Source organism: Bombus pyrosoma, linkage group LG9 (genome assembly GCF_014825855.1).
Source record: "Bombus pyrosoma isolate SC7728 linkage group LG9, ASM1482585v1, whole genome shotgun sequence".
Taxonomy (NCBI): domain Eukaryota; kingdom Metazoa; phylum Arthropoda; class Insecta; order Hymenoptera; family Apidae; genus Bombus; species Bombus pyrosoma.
This window is the reverse complement of record NC_057778.1, coordinates 5566205-5592393: the sequence shown is the minus strand read 5'-3', so window position 1 is coordinate 5592393 and position 26189 is coordinate 5566205. Positions and strand designations below refer to the sequence as shown.

At 30.2% G+C, this 26189-nt stretch overlaps 5 protein-coding genes across 22 annotated transcripts in view; 4 read left to right on the top strand and 1 right to left on the bottom strand.

Annotated features, from left to right (window-relative positions):
• Positions 1-127: 127 nt before the first annotated feature.
• On the top strand, positions 128-5361 carry LOC122570642 (egalitarian protein homolog). Of its 4 annotated transcripts, XM_043733219.1 has the most exons (9): positions 128-447; positions 516-636; positions 820-996; positions 1100-1285; positions 1501-2985; positions 3111-3191; positions 3296-3540; positions 3765-4150; positions 4229-5361. In XM_043733219.1, the coding sequence occupies exons 5-9, from the start codon at positions 1579-1581 to the stop codon at positions 4588-4590; spliced, it is 2481 nt and encodes an 826-aa protein (XP_043589154.1). In that variant the 5' UTR covers positions 128-447; positions 516-636; positions 820-996; positions 1100-1285; positions 1501-1578; the 3' UTR covers positions 4591-5361. The 4 variants fall into 4 exon arrangements, with proteins under 4 accessions (XP_043589154.1, XP_043589153.1, XP_043589155.1 ...); XM_043733218.1 differs by lacking the exon at positions 516-636; XM_043733220.1 differs by lacking the exon at positions 516-636 and having other exon boundaries at positions 637-996.
• Positions 5362-7019: 1658 nt separating this feature from the next.
• On the top strand, positions 7020-9849 carry LOC122570643 (bifunctional purine biosynthesis protein ATIC). Of its 2 annotated transcripts, none has more exons than XM_043733221.1 (7): positions 7020-7180; positions 7482-7685; positions 7765-8053; positions 8133-8624; positions 8702-9094; positions 9183-9447; positions 9526-9849. In XM_043733221.1, exons 1-7 carry the CDS (start codon positions 7162-7164, stop codon positions 9643-9645), a joined length of 1782 nt encoding a protein of 593 aa, XP_043589156.1. In that variant the 5' UTR covers positions 7020-7161; the 3' UTR covers positions 9646-9849. The 2 variants fall into 2 exon arrangements, with proteins under 2 accessions (XP_043589156.1, XP_043589157.1); XM_043733222.1 differs by having other exon boundaries at positions 7022-7180; positions 7545-7685.
• A 177-nt stretch (positions 9850-10026) lies between these two features.
• On the top strand, positions 10027-12266 carry LOC122571222 (cleavage stimulation factor subunit 2). Of its 2 annotated transcripts, XM_043734692.1 has the most exons (8): positions 10027-10186; positions 10272-10350; positions 10486-11057; positions 11132-11303; positions 11374-11400; positions 11473-11570; positions 11681-11877; positions 12000-12266. In XM_043734692.1, exons 1-8 carry the CDS (start codon positions 10126-10128, stop codon positions 12117-12119), a joined length of 1326 nt encoding a protein of 441 aa, XP_043590627.1. In that variant the 5' UTR covers positions 10027-10125; the 3' UTR covers positions 12120-12266. The 2 variants fall into 2 exon arrangements, with proteins under 2 accessions (XP_043590627.1, XP_043590628.1); XM_043734693.1 differs by lacking the exon at positions 11374-11400 and having other exon boundaries at positions 12000-12265.
• Positions 12267-12303: 37 nt separating this feature from the next.
• LOC122571219 (RING finger protein 17) overlaps positions 12304-26189 on the bottom strand; it is a 307437-nt gene continuing 293551 nt past the window's right edge. For all 12 annotated transcript variants that reach the window (XM_043734679.1, XM_043734681.1, XM_043734680.1 and 9 more), the window contains 22 exons: positions 22765-22989; positions 21324-21448; positions 19492-19640; positions 19053-19121; positions 18489-18641; positions 17986-18265; positions 17656-17812; positions 17471-17584; positions 17122-17227; positions 16657-16826; positions 16346-16581; positions 15471-16080; positions 15036-15184; positions 14581-14936; positions 14292-14467; positions 14097-14216; positions 13908-14018; positions 13243-13734; positions 13062-13155; positions 12754-12904; positions 12513-12672; positions 12304-12442 (listed from right to left, as the gene is read on the bottom strand). In XM_043734679.1, coding sequence (XP_043590614.1) covers positions 12326-12442; positions 12513-12672; positions 12754-12904; positions 13062-13155; positions 13243-13734; positions 13908-14018; positions 14097-14216; positions 14292-14467; positions 14581-14936; positions 15036-15184; positions 15471-16080; positions 16346-16581; positions 16657-16826; positions 17122-17227; positions 17471-17584; positions 17656-17812; positions 17986-18265; positions 18489-18641; positions 19053-19121; positions 19492-19640; positions 21324-21448; positions 22765-22989 — 4320 coding nt within the window. In that variant the 3' untranslated portion in view covers positions 12304-12325. The remainder of the gene's footprint in view (positions 12443-12512; positions 12673-12753; positions 12905-13061; positions 13156-13242; positions 13735-13907; positions 14019-14096; positions 14217-14291; positions 14468-14580; positions 14937-15035; positions 15185-15470; positions 16081-16345; positions 16582-16656; positions 16827-17121; positions 17228-17470; positions 17585-17655; positions 17813-17985; positions 18266-18488; positions 18642-19052; positions 19122-19491; positions 19641-21323; positions 21449-22764; positions 22990-26189) is intronic.
• The window catches only part of LOC122571224, a 116740-nt gene continuing 115269 nt past the window's right edge, over positions 24719-26189 (top strand). For both annotated transcript variants that reach the window (XM_043734694.1, XM_043734695.1), the window contains exon 1: positions 24719-25044. In XM_043734694.1, coding sequence (XP_043590629.1) covers positions 24984-25044 — 61 coding nt within the window. In that variant the 5' untranslated portion in view covers positions 24719-24983. The remainder of the gene's footprint in view (positions 25045-26189) is intronic.

Sequence of the window (26189 nt, the reverse complement as noted above, 5' to 3'; positions counted from 1 at the left end):
TTTTATTATTTGAAATCTAGATCAGTATTAAATGAATATTATCGAATATTATAGAAATTATTTTCTTCTTTTGATACTCCCTCTTGTGCCTGTTTTACCAGGTGAGGATTAATTGGATATGTGTATATCAGTATGTATAGGATGATATATTGCACAGTGCACCACATTGGCAAATGACTGAAATTTTACCACATAATATTAGGCAAGATAAAAAAAAAAACAAGTTTCTGATAAACTATAACTGTCATTGTTACTTGAGAGAAGAACAAGTTCGAAAATGTTTGACAAATACTATAGAAATACATATCGAGAACATTAGTGTGGCGTGGTATTTTAAATCTATGTCAGAGTTGTTTGACCTGTGATATCTTAGAATTTAGATATCGTCGATTCTAAAATCTCTGATCTGATGTGTTTCGAAGTTCAGCGAAGTTATATTTGTTATAGGTAATTATCATATTCTTCAATGTCAAATTACACAATACTATATAGTAATATAGTGAATTAATATACAGACATATGTCTTGTACGTGATATGGACTGTGATACATTAACAAATTGTGAAATACACCTTTAATGCTTCGATTTGCAATGCAAAAAAATGTAGGAATTCATAAATATTTATGTGTGTTATAGGTGGGCAGCTTTTTTCTACTTATGTTCTATAGACATTTTGCATAATTTTTTCTTTTAGTCTATTAAAGATTCATTGGTATATAGAGATATTTTATTATTCAATATTAAATTTCTGCCACTGATTCTTGGTGATTGAATAAACATATATATATATGTAGTATAATCAATGTTTATATTTAACAGGTTAACATAAGTATCATATTATAATCCATATTTTTTCCAAGTAAATTATTATCAATAGTCTCAAGTAATTTATGGAGAGAAACGAAAATTTTATAATGTTCATATTTTATACAACACACACTGCCTTAGCAAAGAAGAAATTATACCTATAGGAAGCCTAGTTATTCATAATACAAGGTTTGTATAAAAAAGTATAATATAAGTGTTGATAATTACCGAAGATACAAATTAGTCTGATAAAATATTTCATATTTAGCTATGTATATTAATGGGTTTTTAGATCTAGCTTTCTCTCCCTGTGATGGTGACTGTGCAATTATTTAGTCATTGGCATTTAATTAATCTTAAAACAAGTGCATCTTTTTATATAAAAGTCTTGCCAATGAGTTACTTGTAAGAGTACATATTAAAAAATGGCAATAATTTATTTTTGTGCTCATATCCTTAGTATTTGATAGATATAATGGTAAATACATTCATATTGATTTCATTTATATTTTTATATTAATAAGATAGATATAATAATTTAGTTTTATATATATGCTGAATTTATTAAGAAATTACATTACAATGATTTAATATAAAATAAACGTAGTTAATATTTTAAATAAAAAATAATATTTATATTGTGGTTATTTGTTAAAACTAATTAAATTTAATTATTTAAATTATTGTATTTAGATATATCATGACATGATTCTGTGGATATTATAATCAATAAGAAGTATATTTTCTGGAAGCAATAAATAAAATAAAAAGATGGATAGCTCAGAGTATGAGACTGTACGAAATATGACACTTTTATTTTTTTTGGAGCTTCTTGTGGATAAAGGTGGTCCACGAACATTACATGATTTAAGCTGTCAGTTTGGAGCTAAGGGATTTACAAAAGAAATGCGCCAAATAGCTGGTGGATCACAGAGTGGTCTTAAAAAGTTTTTAGCTCAATATCCAATGCTTTTTCTTATTAATGGTGATTATGTATCAGTGAATACATTTCAACAAGTTGTAGAAGAAGAAAATGGGTGTAAATTAGGAGGGAAACGCGATTATGCTCGAGAGGCTGTAGAATATTTTACAAATAAATTAATGCAATATGGCGTTGGTACAGAAGTACCAATAAAAAGTCTTTTGGGACATCGGTCTCAGGCTTCTCCAGAAGTTAGACATATTTCTGGACAACATTATAAGGAGTTTAGAGACTTTCTTATAAAATATCCTGATGCTTTTGTAGTTACAGAAGATAATGTAATGTTAAAGCAATATGAAGGCATGAAGGCAGAACCTTTCGTGGAGTTAGAACCTGATATACCTATAGACCCAGAGATTACTGCAAAATTATTAGATTTTCTGTGTGAGTGTATTGAACAAAAGGGTCCAATCCTTGTAGATCAAATGTTCAACATAGTTAATGATAAATTTTCTTATGAAAATTGGAACTCAATATTTAAGACACCGCAGGATTTATGTACATTTGTTAAAATGTTCCCAGATGCATTTCACGTTCAAAGTAATCTAGTAACATTAATTGGAAGACCAAAATCTTCCCCTATAGAAGGAAAAGCAAAAACAAGATTTCCAAATTCTACAAGAAATCAAAATAATACTTCAGACAAAGCAAATATAAATCAAGTTATTCAACCAAACAATACTCAAGCATCCCTGCAAACAGTTAATTCAGAATCTATTAGTACCAATGTTACAAGTCAGATTAATTCTGTACAAAATTCTCATTCTTCATCTATTGAAAGTAATAGTAGCTCTCCTCCAGTAAGCTTGCAACAACAAACTTTGAAACAAAGAATAAATATGCTTGTAATGAAGACTTTAGCGGATAATACAGAAAAGGATAGAAGTTTACAAACCATGCAAATGGGAGATGCTTGGAAATTAAAGATATTGCAACAAACTAAAATAATAGCAAATGCCAGGGAGAGTCTTCAAATTATAGAAGATATAATAAATCCTCGTAAGCCTCCTCCTAATGGTAAAATAGTTGTTTCATTTGACTGTGAAGGAATAAATTTAGGAGTTAAAGGACAATTGACACTTGTACAAATTGGAACTATGTCAGGACAAGCATATGTGTTCGATTTATTTGCTTGTCCTAATCTTGTACAAGCTGGAGGCCTTCAAAAACTTCTAGAACATAAAGATGTTATTAAAGTAAGGAACAATATTTAAAACTTGATATTGAAGTAGAATTAAAACTTGAAATTTTATTACATTTTGTAGATTTATTTATGCTTTCATGGTTTTATTTTGATTATTAATTGTATGCATTGTTTTAGGTGATTCATGATTGTAGGAATGACAGTGTCAATTTGTACAGACAATTTAAAATTATGTTGAATAATGTTTTTGATACACAGGTATATGAGATTCACAATTATTAAAGTTTTTTTAAATATTTTTTAAAATATAAAGTACTAAAAGTATATGATGCTTAAAGAATAAATTGTGTTTATATTTCTAGGCAGCTCATGCTGTATTGCAATTTCAAGAAACTGGTAAACCTGTATATAAAGTTAAGAATGTTAATTTGAATACACTATGTGATCATTATGGTGCTCCAAGTAATCCATTAAAAGAACAATTGAAAAATATCTATCGTAATAATCAAAGATACTGGTGTAGGCGTCCATTAACACGAGATATGCTCATTTATGCTAGCAGTGATGTTCTGAGTTTGGTTCCACAAATATATGTCTCCATGTCTAGGTGTAGTATTTAATTACTTTTTGTTTACTGATTGATTTGTCCTATGCATATTTAATGTAGTAGTTCATTATTTTACACTTACAAATTTATTTATAAATTTATTTACAAATGACTTAACAAATGAATAACCAAAACAGTATTTCTGTAATTTTGTGTAGATGATAATTATATCTTAAGTATCCTTTGTTAATTATAATTGTTTTCTTTGCTTATGATATTATTAGACTTATAAAACCAGAAGTACAAGGTCTTTTTAATGAGCTGTGTGAGGAGCAAATTCAATTACATATTAAACCTGCAGAAGTAAAAACGCGAAAGAAGCAACGGAAAGTGGAAACAGAAGTTGCAGATTTGAAAAAAAGAATGGAAGAAGCAACTACCAAAAATATTGTTTTAAGCAACCGTGAAATACGCCTTTTGCGTTATCTTGATCTTACTGAAGATGAGAAGGAGAAACTGAAAGGTAGTTATAAAGTTGCAAGAAAATTAGAAAAACTTGAAAACATGGGTCAAGATAAAGGAGAAAGTAGTGATGATGATGATGATGATAAGATTGAAGATTTGCAATATCATAGTATAGAAAGTTATACTTCTGAAAATTCACATTCTGGTACATTTCACAGTTAATAATTTGCATTATTTAGTGATATTCATATAGTTATATATATTTATATATTTATTTTCATAGGTGGTCTAGTGTCATCACAGAATTCTGATACTCTAAGCCTCACAGAATCAATGCAAATGGTGGATGAAATTCTTTCTGATGGACGAATGGATAGATTTGAAAAGATTGAAAAATTAGAAGCTATTCTTTCAGCTGTTACTGGTTCCACAACTGATCAGTTTTCCTCAAGCAGTGCAGATGTATCTCCGACAAAGTGTGTATGCTCGTGTCAAGATAAAAATAAAAGTCCACGACCAGATTATAATACCGTAACTAGTGTGGCTTGCCAAACATATAGTACAGGTGATATAGTAATTACCAAAATATTTCTCACGGAAGAAGAAAAGGAACGTATAGATTTATTGAATTCGCCAAAAAAGTAGATATGTCATAGTTATTGTGAAAGTGGTAAGGAAGGAAGTTGCCATTGTTAGATTTTTACGAAAAAGACGAATAGGTGATGAGAAATAAAACAATCTAGGTAAAAATTGATATATTTTATGCAGTTTGACAAAATTCTAATTTTAAACTACAGCAATCAGGTACATTAATATTCGGTACAATTTTTTTTCCAACTCTGATTCTGTAGTAATCAGAATTTAGGAAAAATTTGTTTTTTAATGACAAAAATTCAGTATTGTGAAATATTTCATTTTCATAGATGATTATCTTTCTTTACTAGATACAAGAAGGAATAATCGAATTATGTATTTACTAACAAGAATATTTGATGAAATATTTTTTAGAATAATTTACGTTGCTCCTCAGGACTAAAACATTAATGTTGTTCCTCTGTAAAAAAATATAAACATATAAATGTTTTAATGATACTTTAAAACAAAATTTTATTCATTTTTATATTACTACAGGAGTATAGAATTATATTATATGTAGAAAAGAATAATTTTTCATGTTAAGTGCTGCATTAAAATCGCTATCTTACATAATGTGCTTTTTATATATTTTTGTATGAAAATATTTTCAGTTTTATTGAAAAATATTTTTGATAATATTCACTTTTAATAAATGTTTATGGAAGTATACAAAAATGATTAGTAAAATAAATATAAATATGTAAAATAGTCATTTTACACATTTGATATGCCCAATTTTTTTGAAGTTGTATTTGTGCTAAGTTCTAATATACTGTTTATAATTAATGAAACAAGATGAAAGTCTTTGCATGTTTTCCTTTTTAATAATGATAAATGAGATAAGAACAGTGTTATAATAAAGAATTTAAGGATATCTATATTTAAAGGAAATTAACTGCAATAAAACAATACAAATGTGATAATGTTAAGAATCAGCAGCTTTTAATGCAATACTTTTCAAGAACATAGTGTTTGTTTTTAATTTTTAACTGTACATTGGTATATTTTTTGATTTTAGACATATATTTAGAATTTTATTATTCTTATAAATTGCAAATATATAAAATTGTTTGTGAAAATGCTTGTTTAAAATATGCAATGTGCAACAATGAAATTGTTATTTTTGAAATATTTAGATAATGGTAATATTATCAATTCTTTTACGTTATTCTCTTTCTTTGAGTAGCTAGTTCTTTATGAATAGAAAACTATATAAACTTCGTAAGACAGGCTATAATTACAATACATTTTAAAGTATAACATTATCATGAAATGATTTTAAATAATATCAATTTTTATTCTACAGTATGTTCTTTAACAGAAATATGCCTGTTAACATTATATTTATTACCACACATACTGATGTATGTAACATCTTTTTTTCCTTAAATATAACATTGATCAATATGATATTAATGGTAAATTAGATTCAGGTGCCTTATTTGTACTAATGCATTTAAATCGTTTTAACTAAAAATGTATCTTAAATCTAAAAAATGACAACTATTTTATCTAAAATAGTAGGCATTGTTGTTATTAACAGTGATTAATTTATTACATTAAACATTTGAAAAATGTGCATAATAAATTTCTTGAAATAAATTAAAGTGATTTCTTTATATCATTATCAGTAAAAAATATTCCTGCCCTTCTTCCTCTGTATATCATTAATTCAATAATAAATAATTGATAAGTTGCATTAATAACAAATAAATCATACAATAATTTAAAGATTATTATTCTATTTAGTTCAAACTCTCAAATGATGTTTGCTTGTTTTGTTACTTGTGATTTATCATATCGGTGAACCACTTTTATGGCAACAGTGAACTATTTACGTCATAAAAGTTACTTTTGTAGATTGTATGAATTTTATAAACATTCTGAAGTATCCTTAATGTATAAAATTTTAGTAATTTTATTTAATTTTATATTATTATAATATATATATTTATGTCAATATATAGGGTAACTCAGTTAAATAATAATAATAATAAGATCACCTAAATATCTGCCATATTTATTGTTGTATGAAAAAATATCTCAAAAATAGACTTTTTTTATAGCATGTCAAGGTCATCAGTAGTTCTTTAAATAGAACTCTATATTTATATATAATATATACAATTAAGTACTATGTACAATGTGTTATGACCTTAGCATAACTTACAATAATATAAAATGTGTATCAAAACATTTCAACGATGAAAATATATTTTGCAAGTTGTATCTATTTTTTAAGTCAATACTTGCAGCTTATTATAAAATATTTTATCTAATGTGATAACATTTGATCTTTAAGACCCCCGCAAATTACAAAATATTTTGAAGTTACAATATTCGATGCTATTTCGTATACACATTCGTGAACACGTGTGTAGTATTTAGTTACCTATACATATTTATATACGTATATGTATACACAGTACGGATTATAATGGGGGATAAGATTATTTCAGAGTCGCACACTTGTTGAATCTCTCCCATTGTGCTTACAATATCCGTAAGCGTTGAATAATTCGATTAATTTCGTTCAGACTGATTTCTTTTCATAATAATATTTTTAGAAGAAATAAAACCATGTCTGCTGGAAATTTAGGTAAGTTATATTTGTAATTATTAAGAAAAAATTAAGAAAAATAAATGAGAATAAATGAGTGAAAAATCAAATTTTCCAGACCCGGAATACTTATGATTAGTTATTAATATATTATTAATTTATTGCTTATGCGATTATAATTGCTACTACTATTATTGCAATTATGAATATTTTGTAATGTTACATATTATAAAGATATTGTTTATAAATCTTTTTTATTCAATAAACTTTGTCAAATAAAGTAATTAGTATATTTATGTCATAAAATTAACTTATTTTATTTTGTTTATTCTATTTCTAGCATTATTGAGTGTATCCGATAAAACAAATCTTTTACCATTTGCTAAAAAGTTACATGAACTAGGTTTGTCTTTGGTCGCATCTGGTGGAACAGCAAAATCTTTGAGAGATGCTGGTCTCCCAGTGAAAGACGTATCTAATATCACTGGTGCACCTGAAATGCTTAATGGAAGAGTCAAGACTCTTCATCCTGCTGTTCATGCTGGTAAAGAGATTCATATATTTGAATTTATTTTTTATTTTACTTATGCCATACATATTATATAGAAAGTTTATTTATGTAGGTATACTAGCTAGACTCACAGAGTCAGATCAGCAAGACCTTCATAAACAAAATTATCAGCTCATTCAGCTTGTGGTATGCAATTTGTATCCATTTGTAAACACAGTTGCTAAACCAGGTGTGACAATTGAAGATGCAATAGAAAATATAGATATTGGTGGAGTAACTTTGTTACGAGCTGCTGCTAAAAATCATAGTAGAGTAACAGTTATTTGTGATCCTAGTGATTATGAAAAAGTTGGGAAGGAATTAGAATCATCTATTAACAAAGATACTTCGTTGGAAACTAGGTATATATTCTACTAAAATAGATATTAGAGAAAATAGTTTTATATTTTAAAATATTGCATTTTTTTTTTTAATTTTTAGACAAGTATTAGCACTTAAAGCATTCACTCATACAGCAGAGTATGATAATGCTATTTCAGATTATTTCCGTAAACAATATAGTAGTGGGGTTTCTCAATTGACATTAAGATATGGAATGAATCCACATCAGAAACCAGCACAAATTTTTACAACTTTAGATAAATTACCACTGACAGTAGTAAATGGTTCCCCAGGTTTTATTAATCTTTGTGATGCATTAAATGGTTATCAGTTGGTGAAGGAGTTAAAGGCAGCTTTAAATTTGCCAGCTGCAACATCTTTTAAACATGTTAGTCCAGCTGGTGCAGCAGTTAGTGTACCACTGGATGCTGTAGAAGCAAAGTTATGTCAAGTAGATGATTTATTACATCAACTTACACCACTAGCAACTGCTTATGCACGTGCACGAGGAGCAGATAGAATGTCAAGCTTTGGAGATTTTATTGCATTATCTGACACATGTGATGAAGTTACTGCTAAAATCATATCTAGGTAATGTATGGTATAATCAAATTAAAAATTGAAGTCAAGAAACTATTAATTATTTTTTATTATTATTTATATTTTAGAGAGGTTTCTGATGGTATTATTGCACCTGGCTATTCAGAGGATGCCCTTAAAATTTTAAGGAAGAAAAAAAATGGTGCATATTGTATTCTTCAAATTGATCCAAATTATGTACCATCTCAAATGGAGCGTAGAGTTCTTTTTGGTTTAACTATGGAACAGAAACGTAATGATGCAGTTATTGATAAAAATACATTTTCCAATGTAGTAACCAAAAATTTGACAACCATTTCTGATAGTGCTATGAGAGATTTAATTGTTGCTACTATTGCTTTAAAGTATACCCAAAGTAATTCAGTTTGTTATGCAAAAGATGGGCAAGTAATTGGAATAGGTGCAGGACAACAATCAAGGATTCATTGTACAAGGCTTGCTGGTGATAAAGCTGATAACTGGTATATTGTGTTCTTAATATCTAATATCTGTTGCATATATCGTAATAATCGATCTATTATTGTCAACGTTATAATGAACGTTTTTCAGGTGGCTTCGACAGCATCCCAAAGTTACTGGTATGAAGTTCAAGAAAAGTGTAAAACGAGCAGAAATTTCGAATGCTATTGACAATTATGTAAATGGATCTATTGGAAAAGATATGGATGAGGCTACTTGGGCAGAAATGTATGAGGAAGTTCCACAGAAACTCTCAGAAAGTGATAAAACAGAATGGATAAACAAAGCGGACAATGTTGTTTTAAGTAGCGATGCTTTTTTCCCATTCAGAGATAATGTGGATAGAGCTAAATTGGTATATAGTTTAGTTATTTATTGTATTATTTTGCCATATCTTTTTCTGAAATTTTAAAAGGTAATTATTTAATTACAGAGTGGCGTCAAATATATTGCAAGCCCTTCCGGTTCTGTAAATGATAAGACAGTAATACAAGCTTGTGATGAACATAAAATGGTATTAATTCATACTAATTTGAGATTGTTCCATCATTAAGTAAAAAAGATATGATTCAACAATTGCTTTATTGTTTAATTATATCAAAGCATTATACATTATGAAAATCATATCGTCTATAGTCTATTATAGTGATGAAGAAATAGTTTTACAACATAATAAATTTATCAAGAGCTAATGTATGGTTGATTGTAATATTGAAAATGTACTTTTATATGAAATAAAATGAACTGGCAAAAAATATGTTATTTCTTAATTTATTTTTGTTTACTTCTGAATTTAAATTTTTCATTTAGAAGATCAATTAATAGATGTTAAGAAATATTATATAATTTATACGATTTATGGCAGAATAATATAAATGGTGTTATAAAAAAATAAAAATACATAAAATAATGTGACATTATTGGTTAGACATGTATCAATGTGAATTGGTTTTCGTTTGTGTTTTTCTAGTAACAGCGAACTAGTGCTGTATTCAAACTTCGAATAATAAACAAAAGCGAATAAATTGCAAAAATGAGTAATTCAACTATTTCTGATCAATCGCTCATGGACAAGTCTATGCGGAGTGTTTTCGGTAAGAAACATTGTTTGATATTAGATTATTTTTTATTAATAATGATACCGCATAACCTTCAAATATGTATGATCTTTTTGAATAGTCGGGAATATCCCGTACGAAGCCACAGAGGAGAATTTAAAGGATATTTTTAGCGAAGTTGGACCAGTGCTTTCATTTAAGTAAGTTCATTTTGAATTTAAATATTATTAGTTAATAATAAAATAATTTTTATTTCACTTGTAAATAATAATTTTGTAAATGACAATGTTATTGTAGATCTTTATATTACTTACAAAAATTTGTAATTCGATTAGATTAGTGTTTGATCGGGAGACAGGCAAGCCAAAGGGATATGGCTTTTGTGAGTACAAAGATCAAGAGACAGCCCTTAGTGCTATGAGGAACTTGAATGGTTATGAAATTGGTGGAAGAACGTTGCGGGTTGATAATGCATGTACAGAAAAGAGTCGAATGGAAATGCAAAGTCTTTTACAAGGTCAGAATACTGAGAATCCATATGGGGAAGCAGTACAATCGGATAAAGCTCCAGAAGCTATAAGTAAAGCTGTTGCATCCTTACCACCTGAGCAAATGTTTGAACTTATGAAACAAATGAAACTTTGCGTACAAAACAATCCAAATGAGGCACGTCAAATGTTACTTCAAAATCCTCAATTGGCATATGCCTTGCTGCAAGCCCAGGTAGTAATGAGAATAGTGGACCCTCATACAGCAGTTAATATGTTACATAAAGCAAATCCAATCCCAGGTGTATTAACACCTTCTGATAAGCCAGCTGTACATCCAGTTGTACCCCGAATAGAAGAACCATGGGCTCCTACGCGTCCAGCAGCAGTTACTAATCCTCCAGCACCAATTTTTGCTGGTGAGAACAGTGAAATTTTAATTTGTCTAAATTTAGATATCCTTTAATGTTTAGATAACAAAATTTTATGACAGGTCAAGATGTTGATTTACGTACATTGGACAGACAAATGGATCCACGTCTAGCTAGAATGGATCAAGATTTAAGAGGACCACAACAAGTACAACCAACACCTGTCAGTGCATCTCCAGCTGTACCTGCCAATACAGATCCTAGAGCACTTAGTACATTCAATATTTCGGACAAGTTAGTATTTATTTCATGTTAAACAAATCTCTTAAATTAATATATTTTAAGAATGTGTTCTTTTTTACAGCACACTTCCTGTTGAAGGAGTTGAGAGGTTCTACAATTATCATAGATAATTTAAAATCAAAGTATTTAAAACATTCTAAAAGCGTATGATTTTTTTCAGTTTCTGTCGTGATCCAAGAACAGACAGATTTGGTAGAGATCCAAGGGATCCTAGAGATCCAAGAATGCCTATTGATCCAAGAATTACAAAAGCTAATCGTAAGTTTTTCAAAATATTTCTTATTTTTTATAATAATGAAAAATTCAAAATAAGAAATTTAATTACTTCTTTATAATTGTATCTATTTTTTGCTAATTTTATCCTTTAGCACCAGTGCCAGTTGCACTACCAGTGGTACCAAGACCTGTTGCAGCACCTACTGGTCAGTCTTCGAATGTTGCTACAGCTAGTGTAGCAACTCCAGTTACTGCATTGACCACGTCAACGACATCTGCAACGTCGAGGCTTATGGCAGGCATGTCTCCAGCGGGAAATATACCGAGCGGAGCGTCTGATCAAGAGAAGGTATTTAAACACAAATTACATATAGATGTCATTTATTTTTATATAAAAATATATAAAATCTTACATTATTCAGTTATATAGTAGATGACAAAATGTAAAAATAATTACTAATTTCATTGTAGGCGGCTTTAATAATGCAAGTACTACAATTATCTGATGAACAAATCGCTATGTTACCACCTGAACAAAGGCAAAGTATTTTATTACTTAAAGAACAGATTGCTAAAAGTGCTCAACGTTAATATACTTCTATTAATTTTTTCCTTTTATAACAATAAACATTTAAATTTGCCTAAAAACTGTAATAGTTCAACATATAAGCTTAGTTCGTATGATTAATAAGTTTTTAACATAAAATCTCATTCTGGCATTTAATAATTTTATACTAACTTATCGTTGTAAATGATAGAAATAAATATGTATTACTATTTAAGGATAACGTAGATCGTCAATTTTTTTTTGATCTAACTTCGAATAAACCTTCTTCAATTAAAGTATTGTACATAACTTTCCCACATTTTTCGTCTTCATACAGTTCAACGCTCATAAACTCTTCATCAGTTTCCTAAAACAATTAATTTCATTATTTATCATCTATTATTAAATGTATGATTAATCAGTACATAATTACTTACTTTAATTTTAGCTATAACACGTTTATTGTACATTTTTTCTAACTGAGAGACTAGCTTATCATGATCGAATATAGAAACAACTTCTACATTCCACAATTTACACTTCATTGCAATAGTAGGTATCTCTATCCATTCTTTCTTTAAAGTGTACAATTCACACCTTTTATGTAAATAAAAGAATAGTTTTTATATTAAGTTGCAATAACATATTAATATTATAAACCAGATAAATGTGACTTACTGTTGTGAATTTACTTTTCTATATTCGTCGTTACCATAATCTACATAAAGCAGTTTAATTTCAATATTATCTGAATTTATAATAGGTTCAGATTCCGTTATTAGACATCGATACCAAAGATTATCATTGAATTTCGCGCAGCATGGAGTATCTACAAATAATAAATTCATTCCAGTTCATAAGATACATAAATGTGAAGGTATATAGAATTATTTGTTATATTTAATTCTTTCATAATCACTTTGATTAAAATTCATAGCAAGTCCTTTCTTATAAATAATTATTACTTTTAGTTGAGTAATACTTACTAACAGTAAACTTTGTAATCAATGGTTGTTTGTCCGCATTTTCTTGCAAGTCATTCATTAAAAGTTCATACTGTGTATAATACGTATTTAAAATCTAAAATGGAGGAAATATTTACTTACGTTGTAAATATTAAAAATAAGATGAGAAAACGAGGTATGAGATGATAGTTTCATAACATACCGTACAATGAATATTTTCTTTTAATTGAGCATAGAAGGTAGTAGGAGTAATACAGCAACACATTTCTATCTCAATATAGTCTATATCGTTTGGTATATTTATAAGTTTATAATGCATTGAAAGATCTTCTTGTGAAGCAATATTAGGAGTTGAAGTAATTGTTGTCTTTAATTTAAACCATGATACATTTTCAACATCAGTTACAGTATCATTGTCAATATTATGTACAGTATCTGTATCATTATCTGGAAGCAACACAGAATTTCCAGTAATAACTGGATTTTTTATCGCGTCATCGCCTAAAGAAAATGATCTCGGGTTTTCTATAACTACATCTGAAGTAACATCTGTAGTAACATTTGTAGTTACTCTATTTTGGAATTTAATGGTCTCAATATTAGGTTTAATGTTCATTTCCCATTCATTGATAAGAAATGTGATTAAATCAGTTTTCTTTCTGCAGTATTTGTTTGGCAAGATCTTTAAAGAAACCTGAAACATTGCAGGCGTATTAAATTAAAAAAGATATGAATAAATAAATAAAAATGAAACTTAATTATTTTATCAAGTTTTAAACATCGTAAACGTTTTTCTTATTTTATAAGCATTGTCAAATTATATTAATTTTATTGTTGAATGAAGTTTGTTTCGGTAACATTACTCACATTGAGGTATTTTTCACTTCTATAAGTGATTGTGACTTCGCATTCCTGTTCAACGAGAAGCTTATGTATTCTATCTAAATCTTCTGTTGCCCACATTCCACTCTCAGTCCCCTATTAAAGTAAATTTAATCAATAATTTTAGAACATATTGATTAATAGATAATATATGGAATCATTTAAACTATTTACCGGATTTAAACCTTCGATCAAACATTTTGTGCATTGAATTGGAATATCTTCTAAGATAACTTTTTTCTTTAAATCTTCAGTTGTACATTGCTCTATGTTTCCATAGTCTACAAATTCTACCTATAATAAATATATTTCGTAAAGTATTACAACACATATATACTTTGTAATTGAACAGATGATGGGAACTTTTACATTAATTATGTCGTTTCCTTGAATCTCCACTATTTTTCCTCGGTACCATTTTTTATTTACATGATACTGTGCAATACATGGATCTCCTACAGCCCATACAGTATCACAAAGTTCAATTGAACGATTGCTGTACATTTTTTCTAATTTCATTTCTATATATTCTAATATTTTACTACCTAAGAAAAGAGGAACATAATAAGAATATAAGAATAAAGTATATTATATGTTTACTATTAAATTTATTACGTTGTATCTTTTAATAGAGTTAATTTAAAATGTATATACGTACTACCCGTTTTGGAATGAAGATAAAGAAAGCCGCTATGATCTAAGTATGTCGGTATAGCAATAAATGTATCTTCATTTATTGGTTCTACTGGTAACCAAGTTGACGATAAAATTTTTGGAACGTTACCAAGTATTTCTTCCATGTTCTCATAAATTTGATTATTAGAATCAGAATTTAAATGATATAATATTGACTTCGGTATCGCTGTAGTAGCAGTTATCTCCGTAGGCTCATTGGAGCAATTATTAATTTCAAGCCACTTCACGCTTGATTCATATTTCGTTAATCTTTCAAATTTCTTCATTAATTGTCGTTTCAATTCAATTGCTAAAATTTTATCTCTTTTTTTCGCATACCTGGACATTTTTAAGCGTGTGTAAATCAACTTTTTAAGAGGAAAAAAATTGGATAGGAGAATATTATTATTTTAGAGAATATTTGAAGCGATGACGTACTCCTTCACGGGTAATGCTACTCCTTTTTCAACCAACATTCTATTGATAGAATTAATTTCATATCTTGTTGGTGCCAATGGCCCGTCCATTTTTACTTCTTTAATCCATAATTCAACCGGTATTGCAGAATCTTCCATATCTTCGTCTTCCTATAAAATGGTGGAGGAAATACATGACATTAAAAGATAATCACATTACGAAGATGTAAAATAAATAACAAACAAATTTATAATATATAATCTATGTAACAGTATTTAATCTGTTTGTATCATGCATTATGATGATCAGTAGGAGTAAAACTTTTGTTTTACGAACAAGATAAAAAATATTATATGCGATACTATTTAAAGATACTATTTTAAGATAGATATAAAAAGAATTTAATGTTTCTCTTAACTAATATATTTTTTTCACTTATTTGTGATTAATGTTTACCAATTTAGATATGTAGAATTTGGAAGTCTGATTGTTATCTATGATCTCGCGCAATTTCTCACAAGACAACGATGGCCACGTGGTGGATCCTCCGCAGGGCAATATACCCGTTAGCTTTATTTTAAAAACGTACGTTGATATCTTAGAGAATAGGGGATACAACGGTTGTATGTCATTTGTCGATACAGTTTCTTCGACTCCTATGTCGTATAAAAATACGACTACTGTATCGTTTGACTTAATATTAACGATTCGGCCACGATAATACATGTCACTTCTTGTAAAATAAACTGCACAAGTAGCACCCTTGGTCCAAATATCTTGTTTTGCGGGACGATACTTGCTATAAAATTCTTGCATCTGTTTTATCATTAGTTCCACGTCGCTCTGATCGCACGCGGCGTCAGAAACGTAAATGTTGTCTGGAGACTGCACTTGGTGTATTTGAACTTTTATTTTGAAAGGATCTTCATTTTCTTCTATGACTTTCTTCATGTTTTCGTTTATTGGATTATTGTAATATTGATCAGATAATTCTAAACAACTAATATCCTTCTTTGGTTTTTTTTTCGTTTTTAGATCGAATGTAGCCATTGTTGTATTGTGCGGACTATGTCATAAAACAAAAAAAAACATATATTTATTATCATAACGTTTGTATAATACGTTTAATATTTATATTAAATATAATAATTATATTTTTAATATTTTTCTGATTATTTTTAATAAATTGATTTTAGATTTAAGATTTTAGATTTCAAAAACAATATCGATAATATAAAAATGAAAAATAAAAGAGAGAGAGAGAGAGAGAGAGAGAAGGGATAATAATTAATGTTTTAAAAGCGTTGTTAGAAAACATTTCAATTATTTACCTAGAAATGATGTACGTTGCTAGCCACTTTTGTACTAGTAAGTCAGCGACATTAATACTGTTATCAAGTGTAAACATAGCAACGTTGTATGTATCTCCGAATTGATTATAAGGGATAACTTTGAAATTTGACTTCATATCCATTAGGAATTTCTTTATGAATTCCTTAGTTTCCGGCTCCCATTGGTTTTTATTGTTAGATCGTGGCTTTATGTTTCTTAATGAAACTCTTACAGCCTGACGGTGAACACATGATATTTTGCTTCAGAAGAGAATTATATTTAGAACTAAAGATACATATAAATAAATTACTTGTGTTCTGCAGGACATGTATTTTCTTGGAAGAGCTCTGATGGCATCGTAACTTAATACCAATGTATATCCTAAGTCCACGTAGAAAACTTTTATAGTGTTCTCGGTAACTTCACGTATGAGTCCTCTGTGCCAATATCCATCGACTCCTCTTGCAGCACACGGTAAATCTGTGTAAAGAAGGACACGCCTTATTAATTGTTCAATCAAAGGAATATGTCACCGCGCAATACGATTGGACATTTTAGAAGGTAATTTCTAGGTAGCTTCTATGTTAAGAATCTATTAGGCTACATATTTTGTGAATTGTAAAAAGAACTTTTGTAAGATCTCAATTCTAAAATATATAGTTGTATATTTTACTGTATAATACTTAATAGCGTGGTAGTACGTTCTGGTATTTTATATCTTATAATATTTACTATTATCGTTAAATATTTAATAAGAGTACTTTAGGAAATCTACCTTTACAAGGTGCAAAGATAATATAATCAGTGGTAGATATATTTCTTTCGTAATCATTCACCATTTCTTGTTGCATTTTGTGGAAGGTATATTTATTTGTGTGTGTCTGTAACATAAATATTAATTTATTAATTCCTACGTTTTTATTCGTTTATTTATTAAACGGAAAACTGATTATTAATAACTGATCGTAAATAATAACTATTAGTTCACTATCTATTAAAGCTATTCATTTACTATGTATTAATTTATATTAGTAATAGTAATAGTAAATTAAATATTAACCTACTATCAACTATTTAATAATTTACTGATAACTGAAGAAAGTAAATATTAACAAATTACGTACCCTTTGAACATATATACAACTAGGAGATTCGACAAATAGGATTTCAACATTCGAGTAAATTTCTAGGTCTAACACTTCCTTAAAATACTTCCTTGTTGAGTCAGGATTCATTCTCTGTAAACAAGAGATCGATGATCAAATCATGCAGAGTAAAATTGAAACGTTTATGGACGGTTCGCAATTACCATTAATGTGTTTGGTGAAATGCAAGTGCCGTATTTCATATACGTTAAGGAGTCTTTCACGGATATTAAACCCGAGTCTTTTGATGATATCACGCACAGATCGACGTAATAGGTATCACCGGTTATCATCTTGATGCACATCGATACTACAGAATTTCTAAAAAATATATAATATAATAATAATGTAAAATATTATTGATACAATAATTAAAAGTAAACATGATTATTAATAAAAATTCTAAATAATATAATAAATAATAACAATAACAAATATAGAGTTTAGGCTTTTAATTACATTTCCAATTGCTTTGCGAGTTTGACTATACTTACGTGCAAACTAATTTCTTAAAAACTCGAGTGGCATCGGGATGCCATTTACCATTATTAGGAACAATATCGAACAAAGTGCACCTAAGGGCCATCACAGGTAACATCGCAAATTGTGGTATGATATTTCTTATTCTACTCAAAGGTACATTTTCCTCTTTCATGCCATAATCAATAAAGAACAGGCTATATCTTTCGTCATCGTTCATATTCGTTTTCTTCTCTATGACACGTGCACGGTACCAAACATTGTGTTTCGAGCATTGCGCGATGTACAACGCATCTAGAAACAGAGATATATCCTTTTTAAATGCAGGATGCTTAAAAAATTGTAAAAAGAGATTATAATGTTGCATTTAGAAGTCCAGATAAATTGAATCCTACTATAGCGGTCATTTCATTATACAAAAGTTACGAAAAGGGTATTGTGTTTAATAAAAATTTTAAGAAAAATACGGCCAAAGAAATGGGAAAGTTCAAACTTGAAGAAAGTGGAATTATCGTACTTAAAGTTACTTCCGTTGGTATTGTTCCTGTAGTAGTTGCCAGTGTAGCCAGTCCTTTGCTAAGATCCGATATTTTCTGTTGATTTTGTATTATCTGAACGTAAAAGCAAGAAGGGTCCACGATGTGGGTGACGTTGACCATCTCTGAGGATCCTTGAAACAAAAGAGAATAAATTAATCCTCCATATATAATACTATGTAACTTAGAAGTTATATGTCCATGTATCCACATATATACACCTCATTTATAAGTATCAGAACATCCACTAGTACTGTCTAAAATACAATATTCGACGTCGATCAATCAAGAAAACAATTGATCGATTAGAATTTTGTGTCCTCGAAAAATAACGATCCGGATCGTATAATGAAAGTTGGTAGAAACTTAAAAAACTATCTACAAGAGTTATAGAACAACGGTGTATTTTAACGATTACAATTATTTGGATAATTTTCGACAAATTATTTCTGACGAAAATATTACATAAATTGCGATCTTTGCATAAACTTGCAAAGAACGTCCTAAGTGATACTCGTTATTAAGAAAAAGTTGTAGCTACGTACCAATATCAGTAAGACCATCGTTCGTTATGATGTTAGGTTTAGTGTCCGGGGATGTTTCCTTATTTTCTACTAAAATAAAGATTTCCATTATGACAAAATTTTCAACTAATAAAATTAAGTTAATAAAATTATCAATTATTCGTTTCATAATAATATAGTCTACTCTTAAAATCAAAAAGTTTGCAACAATAAGGAGGGCAGCTCCAATATTTAAATTGTATTTATTCGAAGGGAAAGAAAGCTTTAGGGTTTCATATTTAAAAGCGCGAAAGTTTATTACTCCAAGTGTTAGCTGATAATGAATTTATAGAATGTTTGATAAAGTATTCTGATTTTGAGTTGGTCGTTGTTGGTTTGGTCAAATTATTGGAAAGTGGAGCTGCCTCACCATTCAATTCTTTCTATTTTGAAAATTGATAACGAAGAAAATTAATATTACGCGAAGTAACAGTCTCTTCGACCAATGGTTCTATCTCGTAATCCTTTGGTAGCAAATCCTTTTGTTGCAGACTGTAAATGGATGCTTTCGGTACGTACACGTAGCAATGTTGTTTTATAGTCTTAATGATGTTATTGTTGATGTTAAATCTGCGAAAAGAAGCGTTCATTCTTCTTAAGAAAATATGTTAGAGAATGTGTCTAATTAATTAAGAATTAATGTGTTTAATTAAGAAATGACAGCTGTTTGGATGATCAAGTTACACTTAATTGCAATATAATGATTTAAAGTTCAAGTAATATTACAGTGGCTCGTGAAAATACCTGAACACTTCTGGAAAAATGTTATGATTTTTTATACAAAATATTTTGAAATCTCGTAAGTATTGTAATGAGACACGACTATCGTGATTATATGTTTATAGCTTTTTCATCTTCGTTCGTTTCTTGCGTCAAAGAACTAATGAAATTTCATGACCATTTTTATGAAATTTTATAACTACTTTTGAATCAAGAAATATCAATCTAAAACGATGAATAGAATTGAAAAGTGTAAGAAAAAGTAGAAGTTGAAAGTAGAAGTTGCGAGAAGCTTTAGTTTTTTAATATCAGTTACATTCGCATTGAAAACCACAGTGACCCTAAACAACTTGCTTTTTATTTTTATAAAATAAATTGAACAAATCGTAATAGTTCACCTATTTGTCTAGTGCATTTTCCAATACACTCGGCATCTATAAATAATTTTATTACAAATCTATAGGTTCTTTTTCATTTTTAATTACTCCATGTATTGGTATTGGTGTTATTTTTAGATGTGAAAATTTCATTAAAAATCTCCTATCGAAGCAATAGAATATTAAAGCCTCGATTGCATTCGAATTATCGCATACAAGCGTCGAAAAGAAAAAAGTACAGATTTGTTTTAATTAGTCGAAATCTCGAGGAGAAAATAAAGAGTGACGTTCGTTCTGCTGGTAAAAAAAAAAGAAGGAGGAATATACCGAAGTCGCTTTAAAACGCAACCGTAGATACATTACGCTTTAATTAATTACTCTTACACCTCGAGTGCTCTCTCCATTCCCACCAGTTTCTTTTTCTGTCTTTTATTCTCTTTTCGTTCGGACATCTATAAGCTGCTTACGAATATAAACGACAGAGGATTTGTCTGACTCTGCACCATCGTCGGTGTCGAGGAAAATAAATCGTTCAATATGCACCAGAGATTTTGATTTATCAAAAGCTCTAGATTTTTCACTGTGTTGGAAAATCTCTGTGTACCGTACGAGAGCTGCAAGAACGTTAAGGAATATGATTTTGTTGTTCGACCGTTTTAATGTTGGAATCGAGATAAATATCGTACTGGATCGACATCGATCACCTATTCAAATAATATTAAAACGTGTTAATAAATTTTATTCCTCGTTCGTTGTTTTCTTATTTCTCTTTAGCAATTGCTTTTGAGACAATGGTAACCGAGACGAATGGAAGCAGATATTTGAGGCAACTGTTGATAATTATGCGACAGATATATCCTCGATAAAATTCTATCATTTTATTAAAATTTTATTTCATTGTTTTACTTTACTTTAAAAAATTTCATTATTTTACTTTATTTTTAAAAGTACTGGTTCGTAATTCCATCAAAGGATAGAACGAAGAGATCAGGAATGCTATATTTTCTAGTTTCTTTAAATCGTATGTTTGTTTGTAACCTTTAGCTGTTATCGAAGTTGAAGGTAAAAATTATTTTCTCGTTTCTCGCAGTCGGAAGTAAAAAAAGTTCGGAGAAAAGAAACGAAAAATATTGCACGAAAATGAAATATCACTTACTCGATTTTATTGTCTTTATCAGTGTTTTCAACCAGATAGCATGGAATGTTGGCCATCGGTTCCAATTTTTTTATTACTTGCTGAATGTCCACCTGGTCGAGGTTGTTTTGGATCGATGTCGATATCTGAAACAGATTTTTTAGTGTGCCAATCGATCGTCTGATCTTGTACAGTAGTCTTTTAACATTTATCCACATATTTAATATCACCCTGATTTGTATGGACTTTGTGGAACAAGATAATTAGGCGTGTTATTTCCCTTGATAATAACAAATAACAAATCTTCATTAATATTCGATAATGTTTGCAAATCGCTGGATATAAAAATTTAGCAAACATAAAAAAGAACTTTGTTTGCCTACAATTTTATTATTACAGATATCATACTTTTGTCCTAGAAAATTCTCGAAAGACGTCGCGAAGAACATTTTTAACGATTTTTGCTTATATTACGAAAATTTCATAGCCGAAACTCTATAGACTAATCGAGGAAAATCTCGTTACGAGTGCAGGTATTCTCGTTTGTTGCGTACAGGTCAAACATTGGCTGGATAAAAGCGATAAAACTTCCCCGTGGACCTAATAATTATACCAATCAAGTTGAAATTGTGGATGCAATAATGCTTTGTTTAAAAACACATGAACGCGTGAAACGTGATGTCGATTCTAAACTGAAAAATAGGAGATACTTCTAGCAAATTGAAATTTGAATATTTGATACATCGTTTAACGTATCGTATAAATACATGATTTATATATAACATGATTTATAATACATATATTATAAATTACACGACAAATTCGAATATTTGTGATAAAAAGGCTCGTTACTGATTTACTGAGCAGCACATGAACATACAAACAAATAAGAGATTGTCGTAGTAACAAAATAATTTAGATGTTGAAAATGAGAAAACGGAGGTACTTTATATTTCATTCATTATTACTTGTAACAAATGTATATAGACCAATTTTAGTTTAGTTTTACCATGAATCAATTAAAATTTGTTCGGTATCTGCTTCTTAAAAAAAAAAAAAAAAAAAAAAAAATAAGCAAGGGAAACGTTTAGCTAGACATTTGTCACTACTATACTAATACTGAGATACTAAAAAAAAATTATATTTTTGCATTAAAATAGGTAACTTCACAAATCTTTAAATTGCAAGAGAAAAAAAGAAAATTCGAAATTTGTAATAATTCTAAAACATTTTTCTCAATTCATTCAGGACCAAGCTTTTTTTAGCCTGTGAGAGAAATTATTTTTTATTAATAATTAATAATAGAAACACATTTCTTCGGACGGTTTAGCAAAGAAGATCGACTGTATTAAATTTTGAGACCAGTTTCATCGAAAATAAGTATTGCTTAGTTAATGAATAAATTATAAACACTACGAACGGATTAAATAGTGCATGTAAAAGTTTCAAATCAGGTACTTACCAGAATGGCAGATTGAAGTCGTTCTTCGTACTCCTTCAGCTGCGTGAAAATCTCGTTGATATTCTTGTTCTGGAAATTTATGTACTCCTGTAACATATCAATGATCTGTTGCTCTGTATTTTGAAGAACACCATGCAAATAGGCGAAATGCTGTGTCACGGTCGCCTCTATACTGGCGATGTTCTGTATTTCTTCTACCGAGGTGGAGGATACAGATATCAGTTTCTGAAATGCAAACGCAAAAATACGTAAAAATCAATGTTAACGTTATGTTGGAAAAGGAAATGTATGTACGGAATAAAAATTATTCCACCAACAATCAACCTAATGACCTGCATTAATCCATTCACAAATTTTCTTTCAATCAATCTATGTTATACAATTTTCTTTTCCAACATTGCGATTGTGGAAGGAAATTTCAAGAATTTGCATTCGTCAAACATCAAACGTTAAAAATCAGTGTCTTAATTTAATCAGAACTAAAACTAAATCCAGGTATTTTTCATTCTTTCGATATGTTTCTTCCTAGCCTTATCACACTAACTGTTCGATGAGTTTCGTTGTTAAACGAAATGCTTTCGGTGATAAGCGAACAACGAATAATTTTCCACGTACACGTCCTTCGATATTAAGGTTCGAGCAAAGACTAGATTTAAGGTCCGCGAATCGAAAGCGAAAGACCTTCTTCACTGCTGAAAAACAACACCGTGAATCATCGAATTCTTGCAAAGAAGAAACCGTACAAATCGGACATTAAAGTTCCAACATCGAGACCAAGTTTCAACATCCAGGCCAAGTACCAACATCGAGACCAAGTTCCAGCGTGAAAAAGTCTTCCTTAAGAATTTTTCTCACTGAACCACTATCATGAAGATCCTCGATAAACCGACTGCCGTAAAAATGTCCAAAACCTTGCCATTAAATTCGACGGTATTAAAGATTTCGAGTAAGCCAGCATCTGGCATGTCGACAAAGGCTGAAGCAAATGTCTGAGATACGCCAATACAGAGAACTCTACGATTTAAATGGACCACTGTCACCGGGTCATAGCGAGGAATTCGATAAAACGTCATGTCCCGGTGAACGCTCGATGATAGTGGAAATAAAAATAGAGAAATCGCTTCATAAGACATTCACGTGAAATTACACGTAACCAGAGGAAGCTGATGCAATAGGCTGATTGATATTCGACCGGTCGTTCGGGTCGCATCTTAAGAAATCGAGGCGTCTTTAGCAATGACTACCGAGTGAAACGGTGCTCGAGTACGCTGATGCTGATAATTTTTTAATTTTAGACGTCTGGAGTATGTATATGTATAATTTTACGTTATACATATCCTTAAGATATTACAAGAAATCTGTATTGTCTGCTAAAATGAGAGTGCAAGAGTCGAAATAAGCTTCGAAGATCGCAGTGGAAGTAACGTCCATTAATTTCCTCGGCACAGTAGAACTTCATTTATCTGTACGAAATTTAAGACAATGGTCAGTTAACTTCTGCTGCTTGAATTCGCTTATGCTGACACGTGAGCTCCTATTATGCGAATGAAAAGTAACGGGCAGTGAGAATAATTGACGAGCTTCGATTATATATGAACTCCAATTACATAAACTGTCAGTCTGCCGACTAATTCAGATAAATGGAATTCTGTTATAGTCGTTCGAGTTTCTGCACGAAACCAAGAGACGTCTTAAAAGATTAATCGTAGCTATAAAGATCGAAGGATCCACAACTGTTAACCTTCGTTAACGATAAGCCCTGGTTCGCCTCCGGATGGGACCAGAATATCAACAACACACTACGATGACATCGGCGTTGTGCCGTCGTTTTGCCGTGAACTAGAAGGTCGTTCGAGCGACTTTCTAGATGATGATCCGTGAAGGGAGAAGACTTATCTGTCGTGAAGGGAGAGCGGCACAGATCGGAATGGCAGGGAGTAAAGGAACAGAAGAGGTGGTCACAGTGTGTCGGTGCTTAACATCGAACCAACGACCGAACAAACGCGCCTTTCCCCAGTCTTTCATGTCTCGAGGACCGGTTACCATCGTTGACTCCGCTGTCGGCCTCGTGTTCCGTGTTTCATTATTCGTGATCGGTTGTTTCCTGTGACTCTTGTTGACGGTGTTGAGGATGAGGTTGGTTCCTCGTCGAACCGTTGGGTCTTAGTTTCTAGAGCCTGTTGGAGGCTTTTGGGGACCAAGAGCGAACCGGAAGTACCATGCGGGTGTTCGACAACCTCTGCGCGCTGGGATACATCGCGTTCCTTTTGTTGCTTATCGGTGAGTCTCTTTTTCATGATGATGATTCTCCACGTTTCTTGGTGGTTTATGTGTTGGACAGTTTCATGAGTAATGACTGTTATCTAATAGCGTTGATAGCGATGTGAATGTCAACGACTTTACGTCGTTTCGTGTTCTAGAGCGTTAGATGCCACTGACGATATGCAACGAGTTACGAAAGTATTACCCTTGCAATTATTGAAGCCACATATTTCTTACGATATACAGTCTACTATAATTTAGCTTTCGATTCGTTTATTGGCAAATAGCAATTCATCATAATGTAAATGAGAATTCTTAAGAAAACGTTGAATTCGATAATTAGGAGGATAATCGATTCATATTTTATTTATTTTGTTGAAAATGTACGAATGTGAAAGATACCTATCTTTTTTTTTTGGCTAATGTTATCTCTGGTTCCTATCGTGGATGATTAGTGTTCTCCATTAAATTTATGTGAATTTATTGAATTAAATTTATATAAATGTGAGCTGTTATATCTGATGTTCAAAACGATGTTGCAAGTAATAACCGCAGGCAACCTCCTTATTGTATCATAATTAATATATAATTTTATTTAATAATATTAATAAATGTTCTTCTCTGTATTGTATAAATATTATTATATTGTCTGGTTTATCAGATATTGCACGAACAATTTCTGCAGCATACATTTCAAATAGTCTTGTTTCGACTAAATACAACATCTGATATACCTGGCGTAATATTCTCTGTTTAAACAGAAGGATTAGAAAACGAGAATAAGCGAAGCAGAGTTACAACACTGTATGCCATGGAAATTGAAATAGGAAAGTAAAACAAATGCAGTCGGAAACATTTATGAAATCCGTGATATTAGTTCGAATAATCAAGATCCTACCGTATTTGTTTCATCTATAAAATTCCCCTGGATATTAAAACATAATGTCATATAGCGTGAAGTAATCGAAGTGATTATAACATTACAGACACTGAACGAACAGAGGAAAATTCAGAGAAGAAATTTCTCGCGTAAATTCAAGCGTCTCGAGGTAGAAATTACGCGTGGCGGAGTTGCGCTTCGAGAAAGGAAAGTACCGCGAAATATTAGTGATGCAAGTCCATTGTCTCCGGAGCCCGGCATTCTGATTGTCTTCTCCCTCGCC